Raw genomic sequence first — 20034 nt, 5'->3', positions numbered from 1 at the left:
ATTTGATGGACGGAGCTCAGTAAGAGAATATTACCTCTGGGAACTGTCGGACATGACACATGGTCATCACCTGCAGTTCTAGGGGCGTTCTCTACAACAAAGCTTACATCTCGCCCACATGAACTGCAAAATCTGGGCAAGTCAGCCATTGGACGCCACATAAAGGACAATACATTGATCTGAAAAAGACAATGTGACTGAAATTAGCACATTGTATTCTGTTGTCCTTTCTTTCATTACTAAAAGGATTTCAATAAATTGTAATATTTTAATTATACCATCAATCTGCAATTTATTTTGACCTGGTTTAACCCTATTTTCGTGAACCTTGAACGTTATGGCCCAGTTTCACAGACAGGATTAAACCTTCATTAAGTTCAATAAGGGCATTTAAGTGGCTTTTATAAACATTCACTAGAAGAAAAAAAAAAAAAAAACATTACTGGTGTGCATATTGAGACTAAACAATGGCAGTGACATATTTTAAGATATGTCAGTATATGTTGCTTTCAGTAAAAACAGCTCAAACATGCATTTTAGTCTAGGACTAGCTTAAGCCTTGTCTGTGAAACCGGGGGTATATTTAGTTGCTAAATTAAGCCAGCTAACATATGCGACAATATCGTAACGTTTCGCAGTTAATTGTGTACTGTGTCAGATTATTTAGGCCAATAATATCCAAAAGACTAAGCAATTATACGATCATGATGTTAAAGTAAACAAAAAAAACTCACCTTTCAGGTCACTGACAACAACACTGGCGAGTAGACAATTAAACAATAAGCAGGTCCCAGTAGGGTTCGTCACTTATTGGAGTCCCCTTGAAACATTTCCGTTGTGGTCTGTGCTATTTGCAGCGCGTTTCTCTGTTTGCTTGTGTTGCGAGGATTTGCAGCACGTTTCTGTATTTGCATGTGTTGTCAAACTGATGAAGATGTTTTCTTTATTTGTTGGTGTTTTTACTATTTGCATGTATTTTCTTCATTTGCAGCGCATTAAGCTCTCTTGGCTATCATATTTATTATCTGATCTTCATTGCTTATGGCATCCTTTGTAACAAATTATGTGTTTTGGTAAATACTGTTACAAAAACCTCAAATGCATATAAGAATCAAAGAGTCAAACTGGCCAACTAAAGAAAACACTGATCACCATAACGATGACCAAACATTTTCACTAAAACAACAACTAAACCTCTGTTAATTATCAAAAAGAACTGTAGACTAATGACAGAAATAAAGTCAGTCTGGTTTGTAATAAGAGAGATTTAATGTCAGTTGATTTCATGTAAGGCTGAGTCTAAGGTCAACTGTAGTTCTTGTGTTTCTCTTTTCTTCAGTGATTCTGTTTGTTATCATCAGGTTTCTTCAATAATCGAACAATCATCACTTAATTAATCACTTAAGTATCTAATTAACTCTAACAGTGCTTCAGTGTTACTTTAACACCCTGCGGGTGGTTCCCATATGAACACTGAGCGGTGTTGATTTAACAGTTTACTGTGTACTTACTTACTTACATTTTCCCACTATTTTAATTTAACTAAACAAACTACAACTCACCATCCTGTACAAAGGAAATGGAAAACATCAAAACCACCAGTGACAGGTTTCCTGAGGCAGGCCAAGGTGAAGTGCCACCAGCAGCTCTTAAATAGCCAGAGGCCTCAGGTGGTAGAAATAGTTGGTCCCTGCCCCCGTCTAATTGGCAACTGTGCTCAAAAAAAAAAAAAAAAAAAAGAAAGAAAAGAAAAGAAAGAGACAGGAAGAAACAAGAGAAAGAGCAGGCAGGGGCTCGTAACAATCTCAGTGAGTCAGTGGTAATGTCATCACATTCTAATCCGGTCAGTGTTAGAGGAATTCTGGTTTCTGGCCCCGGATGAGGTTAGTTTCCATATCGACTGGAACAGGCCTCAGGTAGGACAGATATATGAGAGCAACATGTCGACTTCGTTAGCAATGACAACAGGTCCTGGGTGAATATTTTCACGTAGATAGTGACAGGAAGTCATCTGCCAGACATCTAAGAAGATTACTCCATCAATATGTCTGAACATCTCCCGCATCACTTTGTCCAACTGCATCATTAACCAATCAGACTGAAAAATATTCTGGAACAACACAGATTAGAATCAGAAAGAGCTTTATTGCCAAGTGTGCTTGACAAAACAATAATATATGGAAAGAAATGACCCCAAGATCTATTTCTCACTTTTCTCACTTGTTTATAGCTGAATGTTCAAGAAAGTGAATAGTGTCCATTTTTTTATGAAAAACTATTTATATTTTACTCTACTAACTTCAGAAGACTTCTAAAATAGCACTTAACCCTGTTTTATGTTTTGGGTCTACTGGTAATACTGGTTATAGGTGGTTGTTGTTGTTGTTGTTGTTGTTGTTGTTTCAATTTCTCATTTAGGGTCATCAACATGGATGCAAGGTTTTGAAACTCTGAGGTGTCATGGAATGTGCATGCAACAATGTAATTACGCTTTTGATGTTGGTTTGACCCGCAATGTCACGGTTAATAACAGCTGCACAGACCCAAAATAAAATAATAAAAAATGGATGTATTTTGTCATGTCAGGTTCTCACTACCCTATGGGGGTGTTAACATTTACATTTACATTTATGCATTTGTCAGATGCTTTTATCTGAAGAAATGTTCCTTGCGTTGAAGGTGTAAATTTTTATCAGTTCAGGCATGATGATTTTACTGGGAATCAAACCCATGACCTTGCCATTTAAAAAAAAAAAAAAAAAATATATATATATATATATATATATATATATATATATAAACATTGAAAAAAATTGTTGCAATACTATTTATACTAATCATATTTTCCTAAAGGGAAGTTTAAAGATAATTGTTAGATACAGTTTCTAAAAAAATCTCATGTTTATTTTTGTTGTAATGTGTGAGAAGTATACAGTTTTTTCCTGATTTTTTTTTTTTTTTTTTTTTGGTGAATAGCTTGTTTGCAATCATGTTGTTCTGATGATGCGCAAAATTCAGGTGGAGGGCAGGAAGTGAAAATTAGAATGGACGAGATGGAGAAAAGTCTGTACTGTGCCGGTTTATAAAGGTATAAACAGAAAATCACAACATATGTTGGACGTGAACCTTATGTTATGAAGAGGAGCGATTTTTCTACTGAACTGAAAAACTTGCCTGCCACCGAGGCTGTATAGAGAATGTGAAGCTGCCGTCACTGTGGTTTCTTGGTTTGATCGATTTGAGCAACCGTAAACAACACAAAACATAGAATTTTTGAGTTTGTGATAGCGATTCCTATATAGAAAAATTACCTCCTGCCCTCCAGCTGCATTTTGTGCCACAGCAATGACGTCATATGCAAACAACCTATTGTATTGAAACCATTTGGGATCAATTTTACCCACAACATAAAAATCATACCCAGAATTCAAACATAATACAAGGGTTAAGTCCTATTTTTTCATTTGGGCAGCCTCTAGTTGAATTTCCAATCATACTTCACTGTATAGAAGAGAGCTCACAAACTGCTAAAGTTTTTTTCTTCAGTGTACCACAGATAAAATTCAGTTATACGGATTTGGAATGATATGTGGGTGCATAAATGATGACAGACTTTTTAATTTTGAGTGAACTATCCATTTAAAAGAAGCAATTTTATGTCAATTGGAAAAAAAATATTGCCTAAACATTCTGAGACACATTTTTTTGGCCTATGTTTTTACACTTTCATGTACAACAAATGTACAAAATTTTCTTGTTGAAAACATAGGATTGGAAAGTGACTAAGAGTACCTTTAGTCCACCAGTGTTTGCAGACTTGATGATGATGGTAGTCTCTGGAGCGCGTCTCAGCAGTGCAACAACAGACTGGCGGATTTTGGTCACTTCATGCACATAAAATGTTATTGGGTGAAAAACCAGGTGAGCAAAGAATGTGAAGACAACAACTGCGTGAGCACCACCAGCTATTTCATCAATATCATTGGCGATATAGTGCAGGTCGGTAATAGGCATTTTACTAAATCGCAAAGGAACACCGTGTGGCCTCCAGTGAATAATGATATTATTTTTCAACTCCACAGCCATCAGGGGTCCACCTGTACGAGGAGTGTGGAGGTCCATCCTTTTTATGCCTAAAAAGATACATAAAACTAACATTAGATCGTAGCTTGAGAATGTCATACAACTTTGGAACCACAAAAGGGTGAGTAAATAATGACCAAATTTTCATTATTAGGTGAACTATCCCTTTAAGTGGCACTGATTTATGAACATGTCTCAATGTTGTTGCATTAGACACAAGATACTTAACCAAGTATCTGCAAACTGAATCTCCATGAGCTTTTTTCATTTTTATAGAACGTTTTTGATGCTTTGCTTGAAAAGTGTGCCACTTGAAAAGTGCCACTTAGGGGCTGTTTACACGACACCATTTTCAATTAAAAACGGAAAACTTTTTATGCATTTTGGCTGTTCATTTACATGACAGTGGCATTTTCGAAGCCTGAAAATGCAAACTTTTAAATACGGGTTTCAAAGTTTTTGAAATGATAAGATGATACCATTATCATCTCCGTGTAAACAACTAAAACTCAAATCTGTGAAAACGGTGACGGCATGCACATGTGTATTATGTGTTTAGTCTACAGGCATGCACATTTGTCGCAAGTGCTCTGTAAAAGAATGATTATGTGCCCCCCTAAAGCCCCGCCAGTGACAGCCCTGTTTTCATCTAATGCCAAGATATTCATGCATCTTTGGAATAAGAGCCCTGTGGGGCCTCTGTATGTCATTTTCTTATTTAATTTATTATGTACATTCATGCTATCATGTATTCAATTAAATAACAAAGACAACATCAATGACAAGTCATGTCATTGAATAACTTGCCTGGCACTTTTCTTTCTAAGTACTCGAACCACTGCCTTGTGGTGGAGTCTCCCATCAAATAGACTATCTTGTTTTTAAGACAATTTCTCATTTGTTCAGAACTGAACTGCCTGGTGTTGCATACCAAAGACTTCCAGACATCTTTAAGGTAGAACCCTGCAGGAATCGGTGTCGTCATGCCAGACCTGCATTTCTCCATTGTGCCTAAAGCAAAGATGCAGATTACATGAAAAGAATGTTTTAATTATGTGAATTTTCTCGTAACTAAATTTGATTTCAGAAGAAATCTGTCCTCTGAGGTCCGTGTATGTTTTGACCATTTCCTTTTTGGAAAAAAATCAAGAAAAAGCAGAGGAGGGCTTTTTTTTTTTTTTTTATGGAAAGAAAAAATGAGAATTTGAGCAAATTTACTTTTTTACACATCTTCTGAAAGAGTACAGAATCTCTTTCAAAGAGATCAATAAACCCATGAAGCGGTAATGACTGTGAAGCTTTGGGGTGACGTAGTCTTTGAAAAAATGTGATTTTCTCAGCTTTTTGTTTAAAATTTGGCTTTTTTATGAAACTCACCCACATTCAAGTTTTGTTTTTTGTTTAAAAGCAGAGGCTTTCTTTTGATATATTATACATTCAGATATTCATGCAACAAAATATTCTGGGGGCCATGAAAGTTTTGTGAAATTAATCAAGGCTGGCTTTCGCTGACAAAAAAAAACAAAAAAAAACGGAGGTTAAATATTCAGCCCATAAACCAATTTGTATACTATAAACAAAAAAGGAGAACTCAAGCCTAATTCTGGTTTCCTGTGATTTTTTCCTTTCTCCTTATTTCTTTCCAAATAGGAAATGAGATGGTCACCATATGTAAACATACCAATGCCTGCAGTGTTGGGAAGAACATTTATGATTTTGTCATCTCCAGTAATAGCAACATTTGTTAATTTCCTGTGAAAAAAAAAATAATAATACATTTTCTACACTTCACAATTCTACAATTATTCTGAAATTCATCTTGAATCATTACCCACTGTGTAAAAAATTGCTTCTCCAGGGAATTTAATGGGTTTTCCAAACCTCCCATTGAGTGATAAACCAGTCTGTCACAGGAAAGTTTCTTCGGTCTCTCACACTGCCACAATGTCCCCGTTTTTATATTCTTATACTCACAGCAGCAGTCTCCTTTCCTCCAACTTCCATCTAGACCCCACTTAAGATTACATTGTACTGTTTCCCTGATCCTTGTTTTATTGGGTCCTGGACCTTCAAAGTGTCCATTATAGTGGCTGCGTGGGAATGAAGACTCCCTGTATTTTTTAAGAATCCGCACAACCTCACTGGAGTGCTCTAGACGTACAAAAACTTGTGCCTGACCGTCCCAGGGCAGAAGAAGAGCAACAGAGTAAGTCCCATTACGATGATCCACAACCTCCCCGTACACACTCGCCTTCAAGAAGAATGGAGAAGGATAAAGTGTAATGCAGAAAACTAATGTCTTTCGGTAAATAAATTTGAAACACTTATAAACTTAAACATAAATATGTTGTAAGTGAAACTCAATATGACAGTTGTCTTTATATTGATTTTAATAAAATACATTTTAATAATAATAATATATTATAAAATAAACACACCTTTAGCTTTGAATTGAAGAGTTTGGCTTGGAAATAGTCTCCTCCATATCTTTTCAGGTTCTTGTTGTGGTCTCTGGCTGTGATAGTAACAGAGATCTTTTCTCCCACTTTGTAAATCTCATTGAGTCCCACAATGGAGAATGTTGAGTGGACTGGACTTGTGCTCAGTTCCAGCTGAGTGATTTCTTGATCTGAACTAGGCCAGTCCAGAACCTTCTGCAGTCTTTCCCACTCCTCATCACTGATTCCCATGTCAAATGTGGATATTGTGGATGAATTATCTTTATTTATATGAACTGGTTTAGGTCTGGGAGGCTGAAATGGTCTCATGTTGATCCCACCTTTCAATGCACACAGAGCCTGAGAGAGGACCGACATATCATTCACACCAAATTATTTTTCCCCTATGCAAATGTTTTATGTTCATTGTAGATATGGATACATTGCAAATTTACAGGATTAAAGAGTATTATTTTACAATAAATTACTGTAGTTAGAAATTTACAGTGAAATTAATGTATGCTGGCTCATTTTCTTATGAAAAACAGCAAAATGATGCTAACATTACTGTAATTTACTGCTCTTGTTTTGCTGTGAATTCACATTATAAAGTGGTCTTTAATCATGCCAATGTAAGAAATTATATTGTTTACTACTGTAATTTTTGAAGTCACCGTAATGGTGATCAGTGTTTCATTAGCTTGGGATCTTGGACCTTGTATATTCATATTCAAATTTCTGAAAGTCAAAAGTCAGAAGTGATTTAAGCAGAAATAGAGCTGTTTCCCCAGTAACCTCTGTAAACAAAGCAGCACTGCTTATACTACACGTTATGTGGAGGGAAGATGAAAAGATGCCATCAAATCAAATATTAAAAAGTCAAGGGTCAAGAGCCCAACTAAAGCAAACCCTGATCTCCATGATGGTGACTTAAAATTGTGATTTTATCTGTTGGTGATTCACTTGTTAACATCAGGTATCTTCACTAATGGTCAGTCATCACTCAGTTAATCACTTAATTATCTCATTAACTTTAACACTTACTCAGTGGGTGGAATAAACATATGGCAGGACTTTTACTTTCTGGCCCCTGGACTTTACACCTCTGGTAAAATTGCGTTACTGAGTATGCCTACAGTTTGAATTACAAACCCAATTCCAAAAAAGTTGGGACACTGTACAAATTGCAATGATGTGGAAGTTTCAAATTTCAATATTTTATTCAGAATACAACATAGATGACATATCAAATGTTTAAACTGAGAAAATGTATCATTTTAAGGGAAAAATAAGTTGATTTTGTAAGGAACCACGCATCGGCCCAAAAACGGAATCCGACGGCCTGGGCGAAGGTTAACGCGTGTATGCCTTTTCAGCGCATCTGTGAAGTTCACTTAATTTCACTCGTTTAATCTGACTCCAATTTTAAATGATTATTACTCTTAGGTTTTGTTCCCAATTGGAAATTAATCATTTGTTATGTATTAATTTTGATTTTTGATTATTCTGGGTATCTCATAATTTCAATTATTCGTTCATTACGGTCTCATCATCGCTTAGAGAAATTCACATCGGCCGACTGCGTTCTCACGGACATAAATTCGCCAGTTTATGATCTAGTCAGAGGATGCAGAGTTAACTAATGCATTTGAGTCGAACCGCCACATGCTTGTTCATACAAAAATACAGTTTTCTTAGTCACGATACTGCAACTTGCTAATTCAATAACAGACAAACTCAAAAAGTCCCATGATGTGCCAATATGCTCCTTTCATGGGGCTCTCTGGCTTGGCCTGTCCTGACGCAGATTTACGGAAATGACGGACTCCATAATCTACTGGTCATAATGATTTCAGAAGAATCCAGAGTAAATCAAATATAACATTTTATTTGTCAAGTAAAAATGTATCATGTCAATTTCATAGTTGGACAATTAGAAGCCAATTCAGAAATAATAAATGCATAACATCAACTGAAATGCACATGCACACAGTGGTGGATTAGTGTTTGAAGACACTTGTCCACCACTGTGTGGGGGCTTCTGGCTACAGAAAATCCCCCCTGACTGCTTTGCACTTTACCTTATATACCAAGACCAGAACAAAAGGATTGTAAATTTTTATTACACCAACACCTGTTTTGGGGGGAGAGGAGTGGGTTTTCACAAGTGACACCACCCAAAAGGAGGACAGAATTCTCCTTAGTTTTCAATCTTCTTCATAATACCAGTGACTGCTGTGAAATTGAGACCATTTTACCAATCGCACTGAGACATTTAAAATGATACCAAACATGAAAGGAATAAACAATAGATACACCAGATACATTATACTTCTTGGAGAACTTTCAGTGACTTGAGTCAGGGGGAAAGGAAGGAGGGTGTGTGTGTTTTTGGGGGGAGGGCTATTGCATCCTGTAGATGTGTGAGGGCAAGGCGTTGTCCTATGCTATTTCTTTGAGATCTTCTCTCCAGATAAGCTTTATTGCTTTATTGCAGGGTGCTTGATCTCAGTTTTTGTCTTAGCAGGAAAATCAAGTCTTACATTTTAAATTTCATGGCATCAACACATCTCAAAAAAGTTGGGACAAGGCCATGTTTACCACTGTGTGGCATCCCCTCTTCTTTTTATAACAGTCTGCAAACATCTGGGGGCTGAGGAGACAAGTTGCTCAAATTTAGGAATAGGAATGTTGTCCCATTCTTGTCTAATACAGGCTTCTAGTTGCTCAACTGTCTTAGGTCTTCTTTGTCGCATCTTCCTCTTTATGATGCGCCAAATGTTTTCTATGGGTGAAAGATCTGGACTGCAGGCTGGCCATTTCAGTACCCGGATCCTTCTTCTACGCAGCCATGATGTTGTAATTGATGCAGTATGTGGTCTGGCATTGTCATGTTGGAAAATGCAAGGTCTTCCCTGAAAGAGACGACATCTGGATGGGAGCATATGTTGTTCTAGAACTGGGATATACCTTTCAGCATTGATGGTGCCTTTCCAAATGTTTAAGCTGCCCATGCCACACGCACTCATGCAACCCCATACCATCAGAGATGCAGGCTTCTGAACTGAGCGCTGATAACAACTTGGGTTGTCCTTGTCCTCTTTAGTCCGGATGGCGTCCCAGTTTTCCAAAAAGAACTTCAAATTTTGATTCGTCTGACCACAGAACAGTTTTCCACTTTGCCACAGTCCATTTTAAATGAGCCTTGGCCCAGAGAAAACGCCTGCGCTTCTGGATCATGTTTAGATATGGCTTCTTTTTTGACCTATAGAGTTTTAGCCGGCAACGGCGAATGGCACGGTGGATTGTGTTCACCGACAATGTTTTCTGGAAGTATTCCTGAGCCCATGTTGTGATTTCCATTACAGTAGCATTCCTGTATGTGATGCAGTGCCGTCTAAGGGCCCGAAGATCACGGGCATCCAGTATGGTTTTCTGGCCTTGACCCTTACGCACAGAGATTGTTCCAGATTCTCTGAATCTTTGGATGATATTATGCACTGTAGATGATGATAACTTCAAACTCTTTGCAATTTTTCTCTGAGAAACTCCTTTCTGATATTGCTCCACTATTTTTCGCCGCAGCATTGGGGGAATTGGTGATCCTCTGCCCATCTTGACTTCTGAGAGACACTGCCACTCTGAGAGGCTCTTTTTATACCCAATCATGTTGCCAATTGACCTAATAAGTTGCAAATTGGTCCTCCAGCTGTTCCTTATATGTACATTTAACTTTTCCGGCCTCTTGTTGCTACCTGTCCCAACTTTTTTGGAATGTGTAGCTCTCATGAAATCCAAAATGAGCCAATATTTGGCATGACATTTCAAAATGTCTCACTTTCAACATTTGATATGTTATCTATATTCTATTGTGAATAAAATATAAGTTTATGAGATTTGTAAATTATTGCATTCCTTTTTTATTCACAATTTGTACAGTGTCCCAACTTTTTTGGAATCGGGTTTGTTATATTGAAACCTTTGACCGGCATATCAGTAGCCATTAAAGATATCTGATCGTAAACGGACTAATGAAAACCCTGCGGCTCATTCTCTCATCTCTCAGTCAGCGCGTTTGACACACACCCGCCTCCTTCTGCTGGTATTGCGCAGGTATTTTAATCATACCTGCCAGTTTTCTATGGTGTATTTTAATAACAAATGTCGAGAGCTCATTATTGTAACATGAGAGCACATTCATGCAATGGCAGAAAACGACGCAAGCTCTCAAATATACTGTGTGAACTGCCTCTCCTCTCACAGATGAGTGTGCTCGCACTCTGTGTAGTGTGCAATCGCGAATCTCTCCGTGCTCTTAAATTAGACGTTGTCAAAAGTTATCAAACAATCAGAATAGACCTCCATGCTTGACCGATGAAAATGCTACAGGAAATCTTATTTTTCTATAAGTGAAATGCACCAAAAAGTCTTTTGACAATCAAAGGTGGATCTTTAATTTCTTTACATTGTAATTGTATGTTTCAGAATGGGGCATTTGTATGATTTGGACATATAAATAATGACTGCAAAGTAATTGCAACTTTCAAGGCCCAGAAAGATAGTAACGATATTGCTAAAATAGCCCATAATAACGTTGCAGTCTATGGAAGGTCAAAAAGCTCTCAGATTTCATCAAAAATATCTTAATTTGTGTTCTGAAGATGAACGAAGGTTTTACGGGTTTGGAACGACATGAGGGTGAGCAATTAATGACAGAAATTTCATTTTTGGATGAGCTAACCCTTTAAGATACACGGAATATAAAAATTCTGTGTTGTCATATTTCAAATATCTCAACTGAATTGAGGTCATTTGTTTTATTTGTTCTTATTTTATTACTGACTATTTATTGTCTTTTTTGTAAATTCAATTCAGTTTGAAATCAAGCTTTCTTGTGCTGCGTGTGAGCTATTGCAACAAAGTTACCCTATTGTAAAGACACAAATACACAGAGTGCGCAAATGTTTAAGTGACTGTGGGATTAATTTAATGGTAACCAATCAATGTTTAAATATGTAAACAAAAGCCTAAATTAAAATATGTTCATCGTATAAAGCGGACGTGTCTCTTCAGAAGACTTGAATTAAACCGCTCCATCTAATTTGATTACTGTTACAATGAGAAGTGTGCTTTTTGAAGCTTGAAAATAATGATATAGCCTTGACAAAATGGATGGACAAAAAATTAGATATTAAGATATCTATATGGCAGTATACAGTATGTGGTGGTTTTTCCAATGGTATTTAAAATGATACTGAATATTGATCATTTTCAAGGAATTGTATTGAAGTTAGAAATTACAGTATCGTGACCACTAATTCATGAACTTCATCAATAAGGTAAAAGTGTGTTTTGTTGAAAGTAGCCATTTTCTACTTAGATCTATGTTTTGATTGAATATTATTGGTAATTCATTAAATATCATCAGCTAAAAAGTAATTAGTATTTTGAGTACTTTTACTTGTAATTGAGTATTATTTCAGCAATGTAACAGTACTTGTACTTAAGTACAAATTTTCAGTACTCTTTCCACCACTGTGATGCACAGACATCAATACTTGACATACAAAACACAATGGTGACACTCAACAAATAATAATAATAATAATAATAAAGATCAATTCTGAACATTACAAAATCAACAAACAAACAGCACAAACTGCTAAAAGTGAACCAAAATAAGTTCAGCAGTTATATCCAACAAGTATCAAAAAAAAAAAAAAAAAAAACTCTACAGCATAATCTTGTGTTCAACAGTAAATGCAAACATCTTCAATTCAATTCTTCAAATCTCTAAAACTGCTCGCAGCCTTGCACACTCATATTTAAATAACATATTCCAAATCAGCAACAAAATCTGAGATGAACTGTCATATGAATGTTTTCTATGACGCTTAAATTGGATTAAAAAACATATTTTAGGTTGCTTAAATTAACATGCATGTGCAGTCTCAAGCGTGCGCACTTGCTATATCTAAAATGTTTGGTCAGACTGGGCTCAGAGATGATCGCAAATAAGTAATGCTGTAAGCGGCCATGGCACTGATTCAGCAATCGTTATTATAGTTCAAAAGGGCAAACAGTTGAAGTTATCTTATTATGTTAGTTACAAAAAATGCAAAGTTGCATTTGTCATCCATCACCGTGACAGCAAGTGGACTTTTGAAGGTGGAATAAGTATGCTCTTTCAATCAGCAAGAGAGGAATAACATGGATGGAACTTTCTTGGCAAGGAGGATTGTGAGCACCATTTTCGCATCTTGTTTATTGACTTGTTAATAGAAACTTGCTGCGGAATATGTGCCGATCGGGTTCTAGTTGAGTCTGTCTTCCCGGCTGGGTTTGGGTCCAGCTTTCTAATAATAGACAGGTCCACGTCGGTTCTGGGTAGCACATTTACAGGTCTCTTTGGGTTCGGGTGCGAACTTTTGGACCCGTGAAGACCACTAAGCTGCTTTCTTGAAAACGACAAATATTAGATAGAATCCATTGTTTTCTACAGTATATTACTGTTTTAATGGCAATTTTTTACAGTGTATATCCCGCAATTCAGACTTTATATCTTGCAATTGTGAGCAAAAAAAGTAAGAATTATGAGATAAAAGGGAGCAATTATCTTTTTGTATTATTCCGTGGTGTAAACAAGCTTCCAAAACCTATTGATTTTAACATTTAAAATACACTTACAGCAGTAAAACAAATTTCTACTTAAAATAAAATTCTGCATTTTGCTTGCTAAATTTAGTGCCTAAATTTAATTGAGATTTAAAATGCATTCTTAATTCAGTTGAGCTGAATGCTGAATTTGGAAGAAATAAAACATTTATTTGATGATTATTTAACATCTGCTTTAAAAATTCTTATAAACTTACCAAAGAGTACGATGTCCAAAGAAAACATGCCAGTAGTAATACACATAGGCTTAACCTGTAGACTGATGATACATGGACATAATCAATATCCAAATCCTTCAAAGCATGAAACCATTTTGACCCATGTTATGACAAATGTAATAATGTCCATAAATTACTGATTACCTGGTGTATTTGATTTCTTCATAAATTGTGTGACCATGGCTAAGTCTTTTGTTCTCCTATTTTATGTCAGCTTGTGAGTGAAGAACTGGCCACACTGCTATGAAAATAAGGCGTTCCCATTAAGTTTATTACATTCAGTTGAATGTGGCTGTCTAAAATGCAGCAGTTCTTTTTTTACTGTTTATCAAAAAACAAACAAACATACAACAACAACAAAAAACCCAGAAACACAACAATATCCAGTGTAAACACTGGCACTCTTAAAACATGATTTGTTGCAAGGAAAATCATACCACATTCAGCTGATCACTATTACTTACTCATTCGTTAACCACAGTTTATTGTTATACTTGGTAATAAAGCTCTTTCTAATTTTAATTCTAATAGTAGAAATAAATAATAATAATACAAAGAAAGGAGAGAGCAGAGCCACTTCTGCTTTTATTTTTATTTTATTTATTTTATTATTATTATTATTATTTTTTTTTTTACCACTGAACACATTGTACCATATGTACACTTTAGGTACTAATATGTATGTTCATTTAACTGACTTATGTTCTTAGTTAAACCAAATAAATAATTATTTTATTTTAATTTTAAATAATTATTTTATTTAAAATGTTTCAGCTCTGTTTCGGTTGAAAACTTTTTCATTCACATTCATTTCTACTGCAAATAATAACTGATGTGATGTCAGCCACTGAAACATCAACTGAAAACAATTAAATGAAATGAAATTAAATTGTTTTTTAAAGTCACCATTCTGGTGAATAGCATTTCCTTTAGTTGCTTTAACATTGTGTTTAGAAAACATGTGTTAAAGAAAGCCAGAGTTGAGATAAGGAGGTGCTTATTGTTTGTTAGTGAATCATTAGCACATCATAAAGTGGTTTGTGTCACTGATCACATCTGAAACTATCTGAATCACTGATCGTCAGGGTTTAGTGTTATTAGTGTATTTATTATTAGATATAATAAAAGATTTACAAAACTGTGAGGGGTGTATTCACTTCTGTGAGATACTGTATATGTATGTATGTATGTATGTATATGTGTGTGTATATTACTTATCTTCAATAGAAAGATAATTATAATAATGTAAATGAAGTTCCAAGTGTTCAACCAAAGGGAACACTAATCACAATAATGGTGAGTGAAAACAAAAACATTATAGGAAAATCAACAACAATTTATGTAGTCAGCTTATGTGATGTTCTTTCAAATGTTTCAGTTGTATTGATAATTCAACATTTAAAATTACTTTTGGAAATGAGCGAATACAACTAGAGAAAAATAACTGCAGAAGTGGAGGAAATTAGTGAAAAGTCTATTAAGAACTGCCCTGCCTCAGAAATGTTTTTGTTTGTTTGTTTGTTTGCTTGACAAAATGGCACTCAAGCCAATCAATATTCTTAAATTGAGTTTTCTGAGTAAAAAAGGCATAGTATGTGAACTACGAGATTATTACAATTAATTTAAGACATTATGTAAAGTTAACTAAAAGTGTTGGTTAGAATCACTGTTGGATTATACAGTGTACACTGTAAAGCCTTGCTGTAAAAAGAAAAATGGCCAAATTCTGACAATAACATACAATTTTTCATTAAAACAGTAATATACCATAGAAAACAATGCATTCTGGGAAATATTTGTTGTTTTTGAGAAAATAGCCTACAGGAATATACTGTGAATTAACATCGCTTAAAGTCGACACTCCGAGGCTGTGTTCTAAATCACACCCTATACCCTTGTTCACTATTGCCTACATTAGTTCACTAATATAGTCCACTTGACAGAGTGAATGAAAAGAAGTGAGTGAATTCAAACACTGATGAACACCTGATAAGCAGAATCACTGAAGGACAGAGAAACAACACCAGAAAAAAGAGAAGAGACGAGCAGAAACACAAGAACTACAACTGACTTCAGCCACACTGAGTGTCAAACCAGTTCACAAATCAGTTTGACATTATTTCTTTCATACATGTACAGAAGTTCTTGTTGAGAAATAACAGATTTGGATGTTGATGTTTAATTGAAAATAAAAATTTATTGAAGTTTGTAGTTACCATCGTGGTGACCAGTGTTTGCTTTGGTTGGGCTCTTGACTCTTGAACATCAGTTTACTCTGGCTACTGTAACTGAGTGTTTATAAAGCACATTTTTTATGACAAGAAAAAGCTGAGAGGAAGTTGATCTGGTGTTTTTGGCTGTTGTGATAATACTGTAATCATCTTCGACTAATTCGCTGATCTCTTTCTGTGTCTAATCTTTGATTTCATGGGTATTTTATATTGATTATACTATGTCTGTGATTTGACAGTGTAAGAACCTGCAATGTTTCAGTAATCAGTTATTTTGAAGAATATTGAAGTCACAAAACATCTTGAGCTCCTGCATCACTTAGACACACACAGACATCAACAATCAGCATATGAATCTCAACAATGGTGACATTCAAAAGTTTCATATCGCAGTGCATGCTGGGTGCCAGTTTGGTTTTACTGTGTTCAGAGTATTGGAAAACACAAAAATGACAGTAAACAAACAATATCATACTGTATTTTTACAGTGCATATGTACTATGAAGGTACCCAGCATGCAATGCAGCATGAATAGATTATTCATGTTAAGAATAGTTTGATTAACTTATTTAGCTTATTTTTATTCCAGCTTGTCATTGTTTTATCAAATGTTTTCATTTGTTACACTTTTGACTTGGTTAGAACAGAATAATATGAATATGAAAATTTGAATATGAATATACAAGGTCCAAGATCCCAAGCAAATGAAACACTGATCACCATTGCGGTGACTTCAAAATAATTACAGTACTGAACAAAATAATTTCTTACAGTGGCATGATTAAACACAACTTTATAAAGTGAATTCACAGCAAAATAAGAGCAGAAAATTGCTGTAATTTTAGCATCATCATTAGCATTCATAAGAAAATGGCCCAGCATGCATTAATTTCACGGTAAATTTCTGATTACAGTAATTTATTGTAAAATAATACTCTTTAATCCTGTAAATTCCTGTGTAGTTATTGATTTTAATGATGGAATATTACTAGAATGTGTCTTGGTTACAGGAGAAGATAGAAGATAATGATAAGTATTGTTCTCAGTTATTTAATTACAGGGGAGAATCTGAATAAAGTTTTATTGTACCTGTCTATAATGGCAATAAAGTGTCTTCTTCTTCTAAACCTTTTGAAAGGGTACCGCCACAGTGACAGCCTTGTTTGGACCTTCTACCCCACTCTGAGAATTACACTAAGGGTATATTTACATGACAACGATGTACTAAAAACTGAAAAGTTTTTCCTTTGTACAGATGATGGTTTTTAGTTGAAAACGGTGTCATGTAAACAGCCCATAAGGAAAATATTTTAAAAAATTGCAGGTGAGAACCAACAAAGACGGTCAAACAGGTTTGTTCCAGTAGAGGCAGAAATGTCATAGTCTATTGTTTTATTAGTTCATAAAATATGTTTGTATAGCTGTCCCCATGGTTTTGAGAATGGGATGTTTACCGACTGTTATCAAAGTCTTTTACAATTCCTTTACTTTACACCCCTGTGAATTATATGCACTGTTCAACTGCTCAGTAATGCAAATATCTAATCAGTTTTTTAGGCATGTAGACATGGTCAAGATGATGTGCTGAATTTCAAACTGAGCATCAGAATGGGGAAGAAAGGTGATTTAAGTACTTTACTGCCAAATTCAGTCAAGTTTTTACAATACTGTAAAAAAGCTCAGTTTTACTGAGTTTACAGTATAGGAAAACAAAATTACTGTAAACAAACAATATTATATTGTATTTCTACAGTGTATATGTACTATGAAGGTAACCAGCATGCAATGCAGCATGAATAGGTTATGCTGTAGAGTTCATTTACATGTTCTATTTTGAAAATGTTTGACTTTAAAACTGATATCATGTTTTTATGTGAATGAATTATCTGTGAATATTCCCAAAATCTCTGACAGTGCAATCTCTCTATGGGTTATGTGATTGTTGTCATTTTTATAAAAAATATATATAAAACATGTCTGTATTAAAGTAAAAATGATTGATAAACACATCTTTTGAATGGAATAAAAAACAAGTACTTTGGGTGTCTTGTTCATTATATTTAATTTCATCTAAAAGCAACAGAACTTAAATTATATCCAGTTTATCAGCAACAAAGCGCATGAGTGTGAATCCTGCGATATCCGCCTTTGATCTCAAAGGTGTCTGATTATGGCGGGCCGGAAGGTCCTAAAATAAGACTAATGATAGTCCTGCGGTGGATCTGTATACCCACTATCCTCACGCAGCTGGCAACTCACTTTCCTCAAGTGCATTGACTGAATATTATAATAAAAGCTATGCCTTTTTCAAATACTGTGATGACACAATAACTAACATCGTACATCTAGTAAAGTTTATATTTTTTGTGTTGTAAATGTCATTTATTCTGAAGCACAGATTCTGCATCAGAAGTGGCATTTAGATGTATTTACACACACACACATTATATATATATTATTAAAACAGACATGTTGATCTGCTTTATCAGTGCAGAAATGTTTTCTGAAAACACCTGCAATTGCTGATAAAGAAGCAACTCAACAAAAGTGAAGGGTCAAGAGCTCAACTAAAGCAAACACTGATCTTCATAATGGTGACCTAAAACTAAACATTTTCAATAAGACATCAACATCTAAACTTCTGTTAATTCTCAATAAGAACTTCTGTAGATGTGTGACAGAAATAAAGTCAGTCTGGTTAGTAATAAGTGAAGCTGGTAATGCTGTTTGTGGAGTTGTTTAATCAGATCTTGAATGTCTTTTATCTTCAGTTCATCTAAGGCTGTGACTGAAGAAAGTTGTAGCTTGTGTTCTTATTTCTCTTTCTTTCAGTGCTTGTTCACAGCAGGTGTTTGAATGATTGAAAGAATGTTTCAGGAACATCATACTAACCTTTAAATAATGTTCTACTAACATTAAGGAAACTGAACATTTCATGTTCTTGGAATGTTACAATTCAACGTTCCTAGAATGTTGAATTTTAAATCAAAATTAAGTTGAAAAAACGTTTGAGGAAAATTATACCTTATAAAAACTTTCCTCTAACGTCAAGAAAACTGGACGTTTTTTTATGTTCCCAGAACCAACACTGAATATTTAGAGAACGTTCTTATAACACAATTCTCTTAGCTGGAATAACATTATTAAAAGACAGCACACTCTCAGAAAAAAAGGTACAAAAACTGTCACTAGGGTGGTACCCTTACAAAAGAGGTATACATCTTTGTGTCTAACAAGTGCATATTACTATCTCAAACGTAGGCCTACATATTGGTAACAAAAATGTACATATTAGTACCTAAATGGAAGGGTACATGCAATGGGTCTCAGTGACAGCCAGAGGTGTAAAGTCCAGGGGTCAGAAAGTAAAAGTCCTGCCATGTTTTTTATTCCACCCACTGAAGCGGTGTTAAAGTTAATGAGATAATTAAGTGATAAATTGAGTGATGAGTGACCATTATTGAAGACACCTGATGATAACAAGCAGAATCACCAAAGGAGAAAATCACAATTTTTAAGCCACCATCATGGAGATCAGTGTTTGCTTTAGTTGAGCTCTTGACCCTTGACTTTTTAACATTAGATTTTGTTTGGACTGCACTGAGTTGTAACAGCCAGACAAGCAAAGAGAAAAGATGATCAGATGTTGTTGGTTATGTTTTCACATAATCATTATTTGTTCTGAATCACTGAACTCATTTAGAGCCCAATCTCTGAGTTAGATTTACATTATTGATTACAGCAGCACTGTGATTCTACAGCAGAAGATTAGCTTTTTCAATATAATCCAAAGGATTTCACAAAAGGTGTTCTGACCAAAAAAAAAAAAGAAAAAGTGATTTATTTAAAGACACAGACATCAAGAATCAGCCTGTGAATCTCAACAGTGGTGAGAATAATAAAGCATGTTGCAGTGCATTCTGGGAGCCACCAATCAAAATTCATCCATGGCTCCCATCATGCATCGCTGCATGAATAAATTATGAGCTTAATTGTCTTAGTAATTTCCTTTATTGTCACTATTTTTATTTATTTATTTTTTTTTTTGTTTTTATGTGACTTTTTAGTAGCTTGTTTTCTAATGTTCAGAGTTGATCTGTTTATCAGAATAAGTTGCTTGTCGCCGTTGTTGAGGTTCATACGCTGATTCTTGATGCCTGTGTGTGCATAAAAGAAAGATTTTTTTTTTTTTATTCAGAACAACCTTTGTGAAATCCTTCAGATTATATTGAAAAAGCTGATCTTCTGCTGTAGAATCACAGTGCTGCTGTAATCAATAATGTAAATCTAACTCAGAGATTGGGCTCTAAATGAGTTCAGTGATTCAGGTCAAATAATGATTATGTAAAAGACACCACCTGACCATCTTTTTTTCTTTGCTTGTCTGGC

At 35.1% G+C, this 20034-nt stretch overlaps 2 protein-coding genes across 3 annotated transcripts in view; one reads left to right on the top strand and one right to left on the bottom strand.

Annotated features, from left to right (window-relative positions):
* Positions 1-20034, top strand: part of LOC127503995 (hemicentin-1-like) — a 196558-nt gene that overhangs the window by 80616 nt on the left and 95908 nt on the right. The gene's annotated exons all lie outside the window — the stretch shown is intronic.
* LOC127498608 (NXPE family member 3-like) lies at positions 1269-6851 on the bottom strand. The gene is made up of 6 exons (XM_051868150.1): positions 6522-6851; positions 5919-6334; positions 5765-5835; positions 4891-5094; positions 3793-4133; positions 1269-2110 (listed from the first exon to the last, which is right to left on the bottom strand). Exons 1-6 carry the CDS (start codon positions 6849-6851, stop codon positions 1913-1915), a joined length of 1560 nt encoding a protein of 519 aa, XP_051724110.1. The 3' UTR covers positions 1269-1912.

The sequence above is a fragment of the Ctenopharyngodon idella genome, chromosome 2 (genome assembly GCF_019924925.1).
Source record: "Ctenopharyngodon idella isolate HZGC_01 chromosome 2, HZGC01, whole genome shotgun sequence".
Classification (NCBI taxonomy): Eukaryota; Metazoa; Chordata; class Actinopteri; order Cypriniformes; family Xenocyprididae; genus Ctenopharyngodon; species Ctenopharyngodon idella.
The sequence above is the reverse complement of the archived record's forward strand: the minus strand, read 5'-3'. Positions and strand labels throughout refer to the sequence as shown.